Below are 15,824 nucleotides of genomic sequence, written 5' to 3' on the forward strand. Positions count from 1 at the left end.
CTCGGCAGCGGCTCCTCCGGAAAGGTTTGGCGTGTGCGGCGCCGCTCCAATGGCGACGCGCTGGCGCTCAAGGAGATTTGCGGCTTTGACGACCAGCAGGAGCTGACACAGCGCACGGTGCTAAGCGAGGTGCGGCTGCTTGCGTCGATCCGGCATGATAACGTGGTCGGCTACCTCGAGAGCTTCATCGAGGCGGGCAGTCTCCACATCGTTATGGAGCTCTGCGACGGCGGAGACCTGCCGCGCGTGACTAAATTGGCGGGCGGTGGGGCGAGGAGGACGATCCCATGCGCCCCCCCACATCGGCACACTCTGCACACGGCACGTCGCCCTGGGTCGCCAATTTCTCGGCTCCCAGAACCAGCCTCGAATCGCTGCGTGACGCCCACGCTTCCCTCGAAATGCAGCTTGCCAGCGTCGGCTTCTCGGAGCCCGGTATGACAAGGGCGAGTCGGATGTTCTCTGGCGAGCCTCCACTGCCGCGCCACTATGCAGACGCGCCGTGGCGGTTGCCGCCGTCCAGTGTGCGCGTGCTGGCGCTGCCTCTCGCCGACGAGTTGCTGTCAGACGCAGCTGCACGTCGGCTGAGCCGCCTCGCGCTGCGAGCGGCGGAAGAGCTCGCCGGCGTGCTGCCGATGGGCACGCAAAGCTGGACGCCTTCATTGCGCAGTCTGCACGTGACGCTCTTCCATCCTGGCGCCGCCCCAGGGACGAGCCGCGATAGCGCACCGCCCACCCCGAGCCCGAGGGCGCTGCACCACGAGCTTGAGCTCGCGCAACGTCTTGCCGCATCGGTGCCAGCCAACCTCACCCTCCTGGTTGACCGCTTCGTCATCACCTCTGGAGGCGTGCTCCTCCTCCTGTTCCTGCCCGATCACAACGGCGCATGCGTCGAGGCACTGCGTGCGGCGGCGGGCCGCGCCTTTCCAAGCAACACGCGGCATACTTCCGGCTTGATCCACGCTTCGCTGCTTCGGGTGGTCGTTCTCCCTCCAGGATACCATGGCGCCGCGGCCGATGTGGCTAGGGCGGCGACGGCGGTGTGCGAGCGATGGACGCGCCGGCTGCGAGGGGTTCGCATCTCGCTGAGAGGGCTACTCTACGTGAGAGAGCAGCAGATCATGACGCTCGCGGGTGAGTCGTGGCGCATGAGGTTTGGCGAACGGGGTCGGACCGCGAGGCCTTGAGAGCCGTAGGAAAGAAGGGGGCCGTGCGAGGGAATTGAGGTGCGCTTAAACAGAGAATCAACGTCGTGCATGTGAAAACACAGCTCAGCCTCACACACACGGTACGAGCGCCACGCTTCACGCGAAAATCGACTTTGCCTGCTCGGCCACGCACTCGATCGTGCCGCCTTCTTCTCTGCTTGCAATGAAGGGCACGTTCTTCTCACGAACTTTATTATTGCAGGTGCGGCGCGGCCGCGACGCCGGCACCCGCACGTCATTGGGTGGGCCGTCTATGGCCTTGTGCCCCGCGTTTGCGCACTTGGCGTAGGCCTTCGGGATGTTCCCATTGCGGCCGCATAGATCCCGCAGCCCATCGACCGCGAACGGCAGCGCTGTTTGTTCACACGTGGCGTTGCAGCGCTCGCGGAACTGCGCGCGCACAAGCTCAAAGTCCATGCGCGAGTGCATCGAGTGCACCACGAGCGACTTCGCGCTGACCGAGCTCGTGCAGAGCCCGCGCTCCGCGTCGTCGCGAAACTCCCACCCGTCGTGCACGATGTCCCACCCCCAGTGGAGCGGTGTGAGCTCCGGGAAGGGCGCGATGTGCGCGAAGAAGCCAAAGGCGGAGTCCTCCCCCTTGACCCAATACGGCGGCTCGAAGCGCGCCGACGCGTTGTGCCAAAAGTCGTACACGAGCCGCGAGCCGGCGATCCACTTGACGAGGTCGTAGCTCATCCCCCAAAAGAGGCCCGCCGCGTACGGGTACGGCCCCACCGCATCGCCCCCGCCCGGCAGCAGCGGGCACTCGACTTTTTTGGCGCCGGCCGCCTGGAGCGGCCCAAAGCCGTAGCCGCACGGCTGAAAGTTGCGGAGCGAGTAGGAGCACCAGAGGGTGTTGCCCAAGTAGAGCGGCCCTTGCCGCGTGGCGAGCAGCGTGCGCAGGGTGTGCTCGAGGCGCGTCGTGTGGATCCACGTGTCCCAGTCTGCCTTGAGGAAGAAGCGGGTCGTGCGGTGCAGCACGACCACCTGCTGGAACCAGGCGAGGATCTTCTCGCCGGTGCACTTTGGGTCGCCGCGGTACGGGTCCTTTGTGGCCTCGCGCGCGTTGACGAGGGCGAGGTCGCCGTGCGCCATCTGCTCCTCGTGCAGCTGCTCCACCTGCGCCGCCGAGCCGGACGTCGGGGGCACCGGCGGGAGGCTGCTCCTTCGGCGAGAGGTGTGGGGCGGGCGAGGGTGGTGCGTGCGGGAGGGACGCGCCAGCGAGTCATCGTGCCCCTCGCCCTGGTAGGTGAGGAGGCCGATGATGAACTCGGCGCGGACCGAGCCGCTCTCGTGCGCCAGGTTTGGGTACTCTGGGTACCAGAGCTCACGCAGAAGCGCGCGCCGCTGCCGATTCGCCTCATTGATGCCCACCGGGAAGCCGATTACCGCAAACCACCCCTCACGCCGCCGGGCAGGTCGCGCATACGCAGGCGTGCTGACTGTGCCGTAGTTTTGCTCGATGTAGGCCCGCTTCTCGGCCTCGGGCAGAGTCTTCCACCCGTTGGCCGGCTTTTCACGTGCGGCGCGCACCTGTCCGCGGACAGTCGAAAGCACGGACGGCGGCGGCGAGCCGCCGTTGGACACTGGACACGGCGTCGGCACTGGGCACGGCGTCGGCGCTGGGCACGGCGTCGGCACCGGGCACGGCGTTTTCACCGAAGCTGCAGCCGACGCAGAGACCCTCGCCTCTGCGAGATGCCGCGACTGAGCATCATGGCGCCCCGCCGGCGGCGTCGCGAGATGGTCGATGAGGCGTGTGAGGCAGAACGTCGCGAGGGCGGTGACGATGTGTGATGCACGCATGATTGCAGCTACCACGGAGGTAGCGCCGAGCCAAACTCGGCCCGCCACAGGCAGATGATTTCTTCCTTTTTTTAATGTATGAAGCTCTTACGAACATACCCGAGGGTGAACTGCTGACAGGGTTTTTTAGGGTTAATCAGTCTTCGCGTGCCGCCTGTCGTTCGACTCGGGCGCCTTGTGCGTCGGGGTGGCGAGCAGGGGACGAAAGCTAAAATAAAACGTGTGCGGGATGTCTGTGGGCCCGAGAGCGATATGCCATGAGATGTCCGCCTTGCGTTGTTTCATAACATCGAAGGCTAAGCTCAAAATAAAACGGATCGACCCTATCAAGTGCTCAAGTGCTCAAAGGCGGGATTAGAAGCTTAGAATGCAGAGGTAAGTCCTTTAGCATGCCAAATTAACTCAACCCTTTTCCTGGCTCACAAGCTAAAGATGTTCACGGGCCCCCACAGGGAGGGGAACCCGTATGGGGAGCCCCGGGTACTCTTTAGCTGTACTCGTCTAGGCAGGGGTTGAAATTAACTCTGAATACAAAAGTCCGGTATCTAGATACTCGTGGGCAACGCACTGCTCGATGGGAGGACGGCACGCCGCCGCCATACTCGAATCGCACGTGTGCGTGTGCGAGGTGGCAATTCAATTTTTATTTTTGATGGGGAAAGGTCCTCTCGGCGAGCACCAACCACGGTCGGTGCTCGCGGATTCGACCATCCGCCTTCTGATGACTGCGAATCCGAAGGCGGCTTCTGAGTTGTTTTGTTGGCCGACGGGCTTCTCTAGTTCTAGTAGAAGCCGTCCGTCGAGTAGAAGCCGTCGTCCGCGCTTTGCCTGTTGTGTGAATCTGAAAAGAAAGAAAGAAAACAGACAACCCAAGGGAGTGTGAATCTTAATCGTGCCCGACGCTCGAAATTTTCGCCTTCCAAAATTCTTTTTGCAAATGTCGGCCGCAACCGGTGCATCCGCGGCCGCGAAAGCGGCCATCCGGCGGATGAGGGGCAACGAGGTGTGCGCGGAGTGCGCGGCGCCGCAGGTTGAGTGGTTGGTGCTCGAGTACGGCGTGGTCGTCTGCATCCGGTGCGCCGGCGGCCACCGCGGACTCGGCTCTCACATCTGCAAGGCGTGCCGCCGCCGCGCTCACTCGCCTCACGGCAGCGGTCGCGTGAGACGCTGCGCCCGCCGTCTCGGCAAACAGGTGCGGTCCATCGACTTGGACGACTTCTCCGAGGCCGAGCTTCAATGGGCGCAGGAGCACAGCAGCGTGCGGAACGCCGCCATCGCAGGGCCATCCACTCTTTACCACAGCCGGTTGGCGGCTGTGTAGGCGATGGGCAATGCCAAGTCCAACGCGATCTTCGAGGCGGCGCTGCCGGCGCCCGCGCTTGTGGTCGCACGACCGGCCCACCAGCGTGGCAACGACCTCGCTGTTAACAGGCGAGGATGAGGCGGCCGGCGGCCGACGCGTCCGACACGGTACGGCGCATCTGGCTTCGCGCCAAGTGCGAGCGCTGAGCCTTGCGGGGGTCGGCGCGCGCCGCTCCACGCCCAGCCGCCCCGGCGCACAGGTACGACGAGCAGCGCTTCGTGGCCGGGGCGGTGACGCGCGGGCCGCTACCACACGAGCGGCACTCGGGCTGGCTGCAGGCGCCGCGGCCGCCGCGGCCGCTTTCGCGCCCCACTGCGCCCCCGCCCGCCCTGAGCTGACCACCCGTGGCGCCGCAGAAGCGTGCGGATTTCCTCCCTGCCTGGCGGTCGCGCTTCTTTGCCTTGGGGGCCGGTGGCACACTAAGCTATTTCACCGACGAGTCTTGCAGCGCGCAGAGCCAGGTGGGCCCGGGCCTCACACACGCACACTCGCACGCCCGCTCCGCACCCCCCCCAGCCCCCCGCGCACGCTCCCGCCACCCTGCGTCTCACGCGGCACCCCTCCCGCGCCAGCGTGGGTCGTGGCACCTCGCCGGCTGCACCGTGGACGAGGACTCCACGGACCCCCTCCTCCTTCGGCTCACTTTCGAGTCGGCCGTCGGTGGCGGCACCCGATCCAGCGCGGGCTTCGGCCAGGCAACCGCACACGGCCGACGCGCAACGGTGGCCCCTGCTGTAGGCCACGCGGGTGGCGCCTTCCGCACCCGTGTCGACAGCGCGCCCTCGCCCCGCGGCCGAGTCGTCCGCTTGCTGGCGGCGTCGCAGCAGGTGCCAAGGGACCCTCATCTGCACGCCTCGGCGCGGCGCCGCACCACCCTTCCGAGTTGGCATCGTAGGAGGCGGACGCTTGGGTCTGGGCACTCTACCACGCGACGCACGCAGCGCGCTCCTCCACAATGCCCACATCGAGTACGGCTAGCCGAGCGCGAGCCGTCGGCGGGGGGACGTGACTCCACCATCCACGGGACCGCGCTGCCCTCGCGCTCCTGAGGAGGGCGGCGGGGCGGCGGGCTGCGGGCACGGTCGTCCGCGGCGGCTGCGGACCCGCCCGCCCACCCCGCGGCGCGAGCCTCGTTTGGCTCGCAGCCCAGCCAGCGCAGCGCCTCATCGAGCGCCGCCTCGCCGACGCGCCCCTCGAGGCCGCCGAGCCGGGTTCAAGGAGCGGCGGCGGCGGACGGCAGATCAAGGAGGACTTGCGGGGCGTCGAGGACGGCAGCGGCTATCAACGCGACTTTCGCCCAGTACTTGCGCGTGCTCGAGCTCTTCGTCCGAGAGAGTAGCTTCTGGCAACCTGCGCCGCGCCTTTGCGCAGGTCTGTCTGCTATATGTTCTGATCCTGCATTGTGCGATCGAGGACGGCGCCCCCCGGGAGGTGAGCGGCGCTGGAGGAGCTCACGCCGACGATGCATTCGGCAACCGACCCGAAACGAGATGTGCACCTCGATGCAGTTGGCGCACAGCGTCCGCATTTTGTGAGAGCGAGACTCATGTTGAGAGACGATGGTCGATGCGCGTGTGAGATTCTGAGAGAATCTCGCAGACATCGCCAAGAGTCAGGCCCGCCCCAGAGGAGAGTTTTTTAACAGATGCGGAGCGGCCGGAGCAGCGCCTCCCCAGTCTCTCGCCAAAGCGGGAGTTCCGAACGAACACCAATTTCAATTACACAAGATTCAAGAACGTGGGGCTCGTTGTGCGAGTATAAAGTATGTATGTATCTATAAGGAGACGAGTCAACTTTGATGGGGGCAGCCAAATTTGGTCGACCGCAAATGCCGGCGCCCGTGTGCCTCGCCGGGCCGGGCGTCCGGCGCGCCGGCATCGATCGCTGCCACAGGTCGTCCCACTGCACAGGTCGTCCCACAGGGTCGTCCAAAAGAGGACGCATCCAAACCGCCGCATTTCGCCCGCCGAAAAGTCTCCCACTCGCGCCCTCCCCAAACCCAAATGCTCTCACTAGTTACATACATACTCGCACAACATGCCGTGGGCCTGCGGCCGCTCTCCACCGAGCTAGCTCACATCGACCACAAGATGGGCGCGCTGGGGCGGAAGTTGCAGCGGCATGTGTCTACTTCTTCTTACGCGCCATCTTCTTGACATAGAACTCGAGCTCCTTGCCCTCGAGGATGTAGCCATCGCACCGGCCGCACTGGCCCGGCCGCGAGGAGATGCAGGCGAGGAGACGGCCCGTGTCGAACTGGGAGTTGATGTTGGGGTCGATGATCTTCTCAGCCTGGCGCGCCGCGATCTTTTTCTGCACCGAGCTCGACCGCTGGACGGGCGTCGCGTCCTGGGGGGTGTGGGGGTGGTGGTGGGGGTGTGGTGGTGGGGGTGCGGGGTCACCGCGGTGGGCGGAGGGGCATGAGGATGGCGATGCATGCTCAAGGCCGGGGAGGGTCGGGGAGGGTGTGTGATGTGTGGTGTGTGTGGTGTGCGGGTGCGGGTGGGGGGTTGTGGCAACCGGCAGAGCGGACAGCAGCCCACACGGGACGGGGTGTGCGCGCTATCCCAGACGGGAGGGGGTGGTCCCTCGCCTTCTCATCCCCCGCCTTGTCCTTCCGCTTCTTGCCGAGCGTCGCGCCATAGTGCGCCTCGTACCACTGCCGGAACGGCCTGCGCAAGGGCCGGCGGTGGATGCGGTGATCTCGCACATGGGCTGGGAGCAGTCCTCCAGCCAGTGGCCTCCTCCCGCGATCCCCACCGGCATCTCGCCGGCGCTGCGCTCCCAAAGACCCGCCCAACTTTGTGCCCCCCCCCCCCTTCCCCCGCCCTTTGTGGGATCCGCGCGCAAGCAGCGGCGCAAACTGCCCGGATTGGGGGGAAGCAGGTCCCCACCCCATCTGCCCCTCCCGACATCCATCTGTCCTTGATCCACACGCGCCCCCGCCGACCGCTCGGCCCGCCGGGAGCCCCTTTGCCAACCCGCCGACCAGGCCTCGCCTCGGCGCCACTGCGCGCGGTGGTAGCGCGGCGGGGCGTGCGGGGCTGCGGGGCATGGGGAAGGGGGCGTGGGCGGCCGCACGTCGCGTCAATCTGCACCACGGCGCTCTTGACAAGCGTCTTTGTGCGCACAAGCTCGTTGTTGGAGGCGTTGTAGACGACGTCGAGGATGCGCGTCTTCCGCGTGCACACCTCCGACCCCCACGAGAAGTTCCCCGTGTCCAGCCGGATGCCGCGGAACTTCATGTTGCCGCCGCGGCAGCGCACAGGGTGGATGCGCTTCGCGCCAATCTTGGTCATCGCCATTTGGCGGCCCATCTCATGCTTGCGCTTCTTGTGGTGGTGCGGCTTCTTGCCGCCCGTCAGCCGCCGCTTGTGCTGCGAGTCGCGCGAAATGCCCATGGCAGGCAGAGCGCGTGCCCCGAGCCCTCCACCTAGCCCGGGGATTTCTTTTCCTCTCCGGTTCGAAAGAGAGAGAGAGTGTTGTGTGTGAAAGCGCCGTCGCAACTGCCATGTCGGCAGGTTGTAGGCTCGTGCTCTCGCCCCGCTGGCGGCGCGGACCGGTGCCACGGCTCCGAGCCCTCCTGTGGGCCCGCGGCGGCTCGCCGTCGCGGTGCCGAACAATGTGAACAGTCCGGATTCATCCCGGGTGTCGCCGGTGGCGCTTCTTCGGCGAAATTTTGATCAAGCTCTTTGTCGACAAAGCTCTGACTGAGCTCCTGCTGCTCGACTGCGCGGCGGAACCGGGCCCTGGATGCTGAGATGTGAGGCGCCGGCACCGGGGCTACAACGCGGGGCCATCTCCAGGCTGTCTCGGGCAACCTCAAAATTGGCGCCTCGCTCTGCTGCTGCTGCTGCTGCTGCTGCTGCTGCTGCTGCTGGTGCAGATGCTGTTGCTGGTGCGGCTCGGCTCTCCGACTCGACTCGCCGCGGGCGTGGCGGGCATCTGACGCGGCGGGCGGCGTCGCGGGCGGCAGCGATCGCGGCTCGACGGTGGAGGTGGAGGGTGGTGGCTGTGGTGGACCTTTGAGTTTATTTGACGGTCGAGTACGAGGACCGGGGGGTCAACAGGGAGGCAGGGGGTCAACCAGGCGACGGAGGACCGTGGGCCATCGCGGGGACGGGTCCGTCCGGAGGGCGAACCCGATAGATCCGGATGGTCTTCACGCCGGTGGGAGGCACCGAGGCGTCTAGGGCGCTCCACTCTACCTTAAGCTCCCGAGGGGCGCGTGGTTGTAACCACGTAGTAGGACTACAGCCCACCACAGACACCCTCCCCACTCCTCACGTGTGCACACTCCCTCACCCTCTCCTCTCTCCTCTCTCTCTCTCTCTCTCCTCTCTCTCCTCTCCTTGTCTGTGCTGTCTGCCTGACTCAGGCACTAATTCTGCCGATGCGTGCTTGTGTGTGGGCTGCTCCGAGGGGGCCCTGTGCGATCCGATGGGTAGGGAGTCTGTGCCCGGGCGGTGTCCGGTGTGGAGTCTCTCTCTGATCCCACCTGTGATGTTGGGTGGCGAGATACGGCGAAAGGACTTGCCGGAGGAGGTGGTGGCTATGGCTTTGGACCTTTGCGAGAGGTGGCGAGCGGAGCAAGAGCGGTGTAGGCGCGTCCACGCGGCGCAGCGGCTCTCCCGCGACCCCGGCCCCTCTCATAGCCGCAGCCGTAGCCGCAGCCCCAACTCTTGCCGCTCTTCGTCTTCCGTGTCGGGTTGTGACGAGGGGTGAGGGGACACGGATTGAAGATCCCTCACACCAAGATCGTGCAGGGCGGGGACACATGTCCCTAAATCCCATCTCGTCTCAGAGTTTGCCCGTTTTATTTATTTATTTAACCCCTGGCCAGGGATTCGAGCGGAGGGTGCCCCGGATTCATCTATCCGTTGGGCCCCGGCACCTATTTTAGAACTGATCACTTTGCGCAGCAACCGTCGGCCGCCGCTTTTTAGCTGGACGGCAGTACGCTGCGCCGTCGCTCTGTCGTGCACGCTCTCGTGCTTCGTTGTTGTGTGTGACCCACCCGTGTGTGATCAGTGTCTACGGAGGGAGTGTCTTTGGCTCACGCCAGGGCGCTCGTTGCTCCTCCGTCTCTTTGTATCTTCCATACTGCGTTTATCAGAAGACCTCTCCTGCTCCTGACAAGGGACACCCACAGAGAAAGCAGGGCAGAAAGGAGAAAAAAATACGTTGGGGTCCGACATGACGCCGCCCAAGCCGCCCACGAACGTGACCTGCTCGCCCGCCCATGCCGCGCTCGCCTCCGCCTTCCTCGACTGGCACGCGGACCCGGCTCGGACGTGCGGCGGTGGCGGGGCTGGCGCCGCGAGCCTGCTTCAGCGTGTCGCGGGGCTCTGGAAGGCTGGCGGCCTGGCGGCCGCGGCCAGCGATCCGGAGGAGAACTGCGAGGAGTGGGCGCTGGCGCACGCGCTTCGCTCTGCGAGCGGGGCGCTTTCGGCTTTGCGAGCGCGACCGGAGGTCGAGGCGCTTCGGACGCGGGTCGCGCTCGTACTGCTGACGGCGCCTCACGGCGTCAGGTGGGTCGACGCAAAGCAGAGAGCCAAGGCGCGCAGCCTCGCGGGCTCCAAGCGGCTGCACGCGCTCATCGCTGAGTGCACCGCCTCTGCCGCGGCCGCTCCGTCGGCGGCTGCCCCTGGCCGCCCGCTCGCGCACACCCCGCTCCAGAAGCTGCTGGCAAGGCAGCGTGTGCGGCTGCGGGCGGCAGGCGGCGGCACGGCTGCCGCCGCCGACAGCGGCGCGCGGCTCCAGCTCGCCACCGGGGGCATGATGCCCCTGCTTGGGATCACCGCTGCCGGCGGGACCGCCGCAGGCTGCCATGGCGGCCACGAGTGGCTGTTTGACGCGCCCGACCACAGCGCGCCGCGACTCTCGCTGACGCCGACGGCGGCATGCGCCGCGCAGCCGAACGCGTCGCTGTACGCCAGCGTGCTGCGCCACACGAGGGTGCGCTGGGTCGACGCCGCCGCCGCGCGCGGCACAGAGCAGGCGAGGGCAGCAGCCCCAATCTCTAGTGGCGGACACACGGCTCTGATTCTCCCTCTCCCTCTCCCTCTCCCTCCCCCTCCCCCTCTCCCTCTCCCTCTCTCTCTCCCTCTCCCTCTCCCTCTCCCTCTCCTTGTGGGGTGAGCCTGCAGGTCAGCGCCCAGACCCTCCACGAACCTTCTCGGAGCCTTCCTGCAGGCGGCCGGCCGCGGCGCCCTCGCCTCTGGCGTGGCGAGGCATCAGCTCTTCCTGACGTCGAGCGCGTGGCTGAGCCTAGATTGGCAAGACACGCGTATCCGTGTACATTCCGACTAGCACTCGAGAGCTTATTCAGCCGCGTTGTAGCCGCATTCGCACTGCAACCGTATTCGCATCCACGCGCTGCTCCGAAGACACTCCCGCATCCACAGCCTGTGTTCACACCGCAGGTGGCCCACCGAGCTACGCCGCTCTCCAGCCGCTCGCGAGGCGGACGCCTCGCTGCCGGCGCCGGCGCTGCTGTGAAGAGACGCTCTCCACGCCGTCTGCTGTGAACAGGCCGTGGGCGAGGCTGGCTGGCATCTCAAGCCGAGGCTGCAGTCGATGGGTCCGTGGACTCGCCCTACCCCGACCCCTACCCCTCCCCCGAACCCCGACCCGCACCCTGACCCGAACCCCCTCGCCGCGCGGCTTGGGCCCGTCCCTCCGCTCGCATGGCATCTGGCCGGCTTGGCGCATGTGAGATGTGTGCGCGGTGATGCGAGAAGAGCTCTCTCGAGACAGTAGCACTCTGGCCCGGCAGCCTGGTCAGGCCCCGCCGCGCGCCGAGTTCGGGGTGCAACGGCTCTCTCTCTCCCTCTCTCGCTCTGAGCCTCGGAGGCTGCGGGCTAGGCACGGGCTACTTGGACGGGTACACCGCGCCGGACACGGAGCTGACCGAGGAGGAGTGGGACGAGGCCGCTCGCCACCCTCACCCTGACCCTAACCCCAACCCTGCCCCAACCTCACCCTGACCCTACCCCCAACCCTGCCCCACCCTCGCCCTGACCCTACCCCCAACCCTGCCCCACCCTCACCCTGACCCTAACCCCAACCCTGCCCCAACCTCACCCTGACCCTACCCCCAACCCTGCCCCACCCTCGCCCTGACCCTACCCCCAACCCTGCCCCAACCTCACCCTGACCCTACCCCCAACCCTGCCCCAACCTCACCCTGACCCTACCCCCAACCCTGCCCCAACCTCACCCTGACCCTAACCCCAACCCTGACCCCAACCTCACCCTGACCCTAACCCCAACCCTGCCCCTGACCCTAACCCCAACCCCAACCCACAACCTCAACCCCAACCCCACAACCCCACGACCCCAACCCTAGGTTGGCGCCGCAGCCTCGTCGGGACTCGCGAACGCGAGTGGGACGGCTGGCGATGCGCGGCCGGCCGCCGCGTACGCCTTTGTCCGACTCTCGCCTTGCGGCATCGGACCGCCGTACGGAAGCGGCAGCGGCGGCACGTCGCTCGCGTCGCTCTCGCACGCCGGATTGGCGTTGGCCACGACGCTGCCTTTCGCCGCCGATGGCTGCTCTCGCGACCCTCTCGTTCGCGCTCTCGCGGAGCGGCATGGCGCCTCGCCGGCCCAGCTGCTGCTGCGTTGGTCGACGCAGCTCGGTGCCGCCGCCCCCTCCCGCCAGACATCCCCCCGCTCTCGTCCTATTTCTCTCCCTCCCACCTACATCCCCCGCTTTCGTCCTATTTCTCTCCCTCCCACCTACATCCCCCCGCTTTCGTCCTATTCCTCTCCCTCCCACCTAGTCCGAGAGAGAGGGGGGGGGGGAGAGGGAGAGGGAGAGGGAGAGAGAGAGGGAGAGGGAGAGAGAGAGGGAGAGGGAGAGAGAGAGAGGGAGGGAGAGAGAGAGAGAGAGAGAGAGAGAGAGAGAGAGAGAGGGGGGGGGGGGGGGAAGGGGGGGGGGGAAAAACCTGGCCTGTGGCTGAAGCTCTTGCAGAAGGCCTCCCCGCCACCTGCATTTCTGCGCGCCCACCACGTGCCAACCCCCCCGCCCCCTTTCTTTCCCGGGGGCTCCCCCCGAGAATGGGCCCCCCCCTCTTCCGGCCCAAAAAAAAAGGGATTGGCCCAAACTAACCCAAATTGGCCCAAATTGGTCCAAATTAACCGAGATGCGCCGAGATCTCCCTCCCCCCCAGTCCGAGAAAGAAAAAAAGAGGTGCAACGTTGCCCGACGGGTTGATTGATTTATGTCCGGGGGGGCCCCTTTTTGTGGAGAGGGCCGACCCCCCCCCCCCCCCGGATGCCGCCCCCGGGTTTGACTTTTTTTTCCCTCCAAAAAAAATGGTTCCCTCGTGTAAAACCCCCCCGGGGAAGGACCCCGTAGCCCCCCCAAAGAAGGGCGGACCCCTTAGGCCGGGGCCCCCCCCCCCCGGTTTTTTTCACCCTTTCTTCCCCGCTTGGTCACCTTCGGCCCCCTCAGGCCCCGCCCCCCCTTAACTTCTTTCCTCCCCGCTTGGTAACCTTCCGCCCCCTCAGGCCCCGCCCCCCCTTAACCTCTTTCCTCCCCGCTTGGTCCCCCCCCCTCACCCCCCCCCTCTTAACCCCCCCCCCCCCCCCCGCGACTCGAGCAGGAGCAGCTCGAGTCGCTCGCGCTGCTCTACGAGTCAGACTGCCGGACACCCTAGAAGCGGGACTGCGCTTTTTTGCATTCCAACTCACGCATTTAGCGGTGTTCGACCGTATTCGGCTGTACTCATGGTATTCGTACCCCTCGTGTTCACACGGCGCTCTGAATACTCTGCACAAGACCGTCTTCCCGCCCTGACGTTGGCGTATTCACCCTGTAGGCCGGCCACGCGCTGTGCGAGCCGCCGACGCGTTTCACTTGCGCCGCACGTGGCCGTGCCTCTCGGCCTTGCCGCCAATCTACCCGCCATCGCCGCCGCCGACCGTGGCGGCGGCGGCGGCCGCCGCGGCCGCCCAGCTGCTCCTGCCACCACCCTCATCGAGCGGCTGGCGCAGCGCTAGCTTCGGGTTGGCCGCTGCCGGCGCCGGCGTCGCTTGCAGCGCTCTCCCGCGCATGCTCGCGGTCACAGCGTGCGCTGCTTTTGCCGGCGCGTTGGCCCGCGCCATTGACGCCGCCAGCGCGCTCGCCGATCGATCCGCCGGGGAGGCTCTCTTGATCTCGCCGGCGCCGCTTCGGGCTTCGTGAGATGTATTGCAGCGTGGGCTTGGTCGACGAAGCCGACGCGTTTAAAGACGAGGGCGTGTGCGCCAGGCCCTCCCGTGCTCGGCTCCAGCGAGTAGACAGTGTTGTGCGCCAGGTGTGGTCTCATCAACAGAATAGAAGGATCTGGCCTCAGGGCTGATGTGACCAAGCGCTGGGGTAGCGTGGTTTTACCTCACACGCACACACGGTCTCACAGTGGTGCCGGCAGTCGCCGAGCAGTGTCGCGCTCACACCAGGCTCACACAAGCCGCGGCAGCACACGAAGTTGACTGTGTCCTGTGTGACTGAGCGTCTGAGGGCCAGTGTGAGGGCGAGCCCATCGCTGTCACAGCTGTGGCAGCCGCACAGTAGGCTGTGTCAACTGTGCAGAGTGTGTGAGCAGCAGAGGAGCTGCTCTCCAGGCTTCAGTCGCAAAGAGCTGCATGCCACCGAAGGCGCTGTCGAGGTTCGCCGAGCGTGGCGCAGGTTGGAGAGGAAGCCGCCGTCGACGAGCGTAGAGCGCTGGTCAGTGAAGGGAGGGATGGAGAACCGCGGACACGGACTTGGAGCCCTTGGACTTGGAGTGCGCGGGCCCAAAAGATTTTGCCAGACGTACTTTTTCCGTGGTGGCGTTATTTATTGCCAGTGAGCAAGCCTGCTCTAGCCTCACGCGCTCGCCCCTGTTGTCTGTTGTGTTGTTGTGCCCTTGTTTGTTCCTTCGGCACCTTGGCTGGGGGAGGCGACAGGGGGAGGGCCCAAAAAAAGAAAGAAAGAAAACAGACACGCCAAATGAGGGATGGGACGAGGACAGGGTCCACACCTGCACGAGCAGGATTTTGGAAGGACGATCAGGGGGACAGGTGGGGCTCTCCTGCTCCTGACAAGGGACACGACAGGCTCGCAGCGCGGTGCGCGGTGGAATCCCACATCCACTGGCGGTCTCATCTCAGTCTAGCGACCTGCCTCCAGCTTGTCGCTGGCAGTCTCTCGCACCACAGGCACACTGACACAGGGGTGGCAGGGGCGGCGGCACGAGTCTCCCACAGGGAGGGCCCAACAGGAGAAGACTTGGCCCTCGTTTTCTTAGATCTAGCGAAGTTTCAACACTCGCGCCACCATGCATCGCCTGCGCTGCGCCGCGCTTCACGCACACAGAGTCGCCGCCGCCGGCCGCGCCCGCTGCATGGCGGCAGGCTACACCACCGATCAGGTGAAGCTGATGCGCGAGCGCACCTCGGCGCCCATGAAGGAGTGCGTCAAGGCGCTCAAGGCGACGAGCGGCGACCTCGACGAGGCCATCGCGTGGCTGCGCAAGGCTGGTGTGGCGAGCGCGCACAAGAAGGCGGACCGGCAGGCCAGCGACGGCGCTGTAGTGCTTGCCGCCGACGCGGCTGGCGTCGCCTGCGTGGAGGTCAACACAGAGACGGACTTTGTTGCTCGCAACACTGTCTTCCAGGCGCCTTCTTTCGCTGGAACCACTGCTCTCGAGCCTCTCCGCGCCTTGTGCTCGTCACCCGCCCCTGCCGCTCCCTTTCGCCGCAGGATCTCGCGGCGGCGGTCGCTCGCTCCTGCCTCGCCATGCCCGCCTCCTCGGCTGGCGCCGGCGCCGGTGCGTGCGATGTGGACGTCGCACAGCTCGGCGCGGCGCCTCTGGCCTCGGGGGAGGAGAACGCGCCCGCCGTCGCCGACGCGCTCGCCCTCGCGATGACCCAACTTGGCGAAAATATCGTCGTGCGCAGAGCTTGCGTACTGCCCGCCCCGGAGGAGGGCGTGGTCGCATCGTATGTGCACAACGCGTACAGCGCGGGTGTCGGCCGGACGGCGGCGGCGGTGAGCCTGGTGTCGGCCGCGGCGGACCGCGACGCGCTGCGTTCGCTGGGAGAGCAGCTGGCGATGCACATCGTCGCCAGCCCGCCGCTCGCCGTCTCTCGCGACGAAGTGCCTGCGGAGCGGATAGCCCGCGAGCGCGAGATCCTGCTCGCGCAGGCGGAGGAGAGCGGCAAGCCGGCCGACGTCGTCGAAAAGATGGTCGAGGGGCGGCTCAACAAGTACTTCAAGGAGGTGGCGCTCCTGGAGCAGGCCTTCGTCGTAGACGAGAAGGGCGCGCCGGTCAAGAAGGCGCTCGAGGCAGCTGGCAAGCGGCTCGGTGCGCCTGTCGAGTGCACCGGGTTCGTGCGCTTCGCGGTGGGGGAGGGCGCGTGAGAGAGCGGTGTTTTGACTCGAGCCATTGCACCTAGCGAGGCCCAATCCCCACAAC

At 66.3% G+C, this 15,824-nt stretch overlaps 7 protein-coding genes across 7 annotated transcripts; 5 read left to right on the top strand and 2 right to left on the bottom strand.

Annotated features, from left to right (window-relative positions):
• EMIHUDRAFT_49152 (serine/threonine protein kinase) lies at nucleotides 1–240 on the top strand (the record flags this gene model as incomplete). The annotated part of the gene is made up of 1 exon (XM_005783813.1): nucleotides 1–240. A coding segment is annotated over one exon (240 nt), but the record flags the coding sequence as incomplete, so codon positions are not given.
• Nucleotides 241–1,239: 999 nt separating this feature from the next.
• EMIHUDRAFT_364963 (hypothetical protein) lies at nucleotides 1,240–2,146 on the bottom strand (the record flags this gene model as incomplete). The annotated part of the gene is made up of 1 exon (XM_005783814.1): nucleotides 1,240–2,146. A coding segment is annotated over one exon (332 nt), but the record flags the coding sequence as incomplete, so codon positions are not given.
• Nucleotides 2,147–3,951: 1,805 nt separating this feature from the next.
• On the top strand, nucleotides 3,952–4,335 carry EMIHUDRAFT_72322 (hypothetical protein; the record flags this gene model as incomplete). Its single annotated transcript, XM_005783815.1, has 1 exon — nucleotides 3,952–4,335. One exon carries the CDS (start codon nucleotides 3,952–3,954, stop codon nucleotides 4,333–4,335), a length of 384 nt encoding a protein of 127 aa, XP_005783872.1.
• Nucleotides 4,336–6,351: 2,016 nt separating this feature from the next.
• Nucleotides 6,352–7,808, bottom strand: EMIHUDRAFT_442198 (hypothetical protein). Its single transcript, XM_005783816.1, has 3 exons — nucleotides 7,459–7,808; nucleotides 6,971–7,049; nucleotides 6,352–6,726 (listed from the first exon to the last, which is right to left on the bottom strand). The coding sequence occupies exons 1-3, from the start codon at nucleotides 7,776–7,778 to the stop codon at nucleotides 6,505–6,507; spliced, it is 621 nt and encodes a 206-aa protein (XP_005783873.1). The 5' UTR covers nucleotides 7,779–7,808; the 3' UTR covers nucleotides 6,352–6,504.
• Nucleotides 7,809–9,573: 1,765 nt separating this feature from the next.
• On the top strand, nucleotides 9,574–10,878 carry EMIHUDRAFT_231820 (hypothetical protein; the record flags this gene model as incomplete). The annotated part of the gene is made up of 3 exons (XM_005783817.1): nucleotides 9,574–10,335; nucleotides 10,573–10,628; nucleotides 10,803–10,878. The coding sequence occupies 3 exons, from the start codon at nucleotides 9,574–9,576 to the stop codon at nucleotides 10,876–10,878; spliced, it is 894 nt and encodes a 297-aa protein (XP_005783874.1).
• Nucleotides 10,879–11,066: 188 nt separating this feature from the next.
• On the top strand, nucleotides 11,067–13,732 carry EMIHUDRAFT_231821 (hypothetical protein; the record flags this gene model as incomplete). The annotated part of the gene is made up of 4 exons (XM_005783818.1): nucleotides 11,067–11,091; nucleotides 11,245–11,299; nucleotides 11,767–12,020; nucleotides 13,722–13,732. The coding sequence occupies 4 exons, from the start codon at nucleotides 11,067–11,069 to the stop codon at nucleotides 13,730–13,732; spliced, it is 345 nt and encodes a 114-aa protein (XP_005783875.1).
• A 1,018-nt stretch (nucleotides 13,733–14,750) lies between these two features.
• Nucleotides 14,751–15,769, top strand: EMIHUDRAFT_231822 (hypothetical protein; the record flags this gene model as incomplete). The annotated part of the gene is made up of 2 exons (XM_005783819.1): nucleotides 14,751–15,014; nucleotides 15,110–15,769. 2 exons carry the CDS (start codon nucleotides 14,751–14,753, stop codon nucleotides 15,767–15,769), a joined length of 924 nt encoding a protein of 307 aa, XP_005783876.1.
• Between the last annotated feature and the right edge of the window lie 55 nt (nucleotides 15,770–15,824).

Source organism: Emiliania huxleyi (genome assembly GCF_000372725.1).
Source record: "Emiliania huxleyi CCMP1516 chromosome Unknown EMIHUscaffold_176, whole genome shotgun sequence".
NCBI classification, from domain to species: Eukaryota; Haptophyta; order Isochrysidales; family Noelaerhabdaceae; genus Emiliania; species Emiliania huxleyi.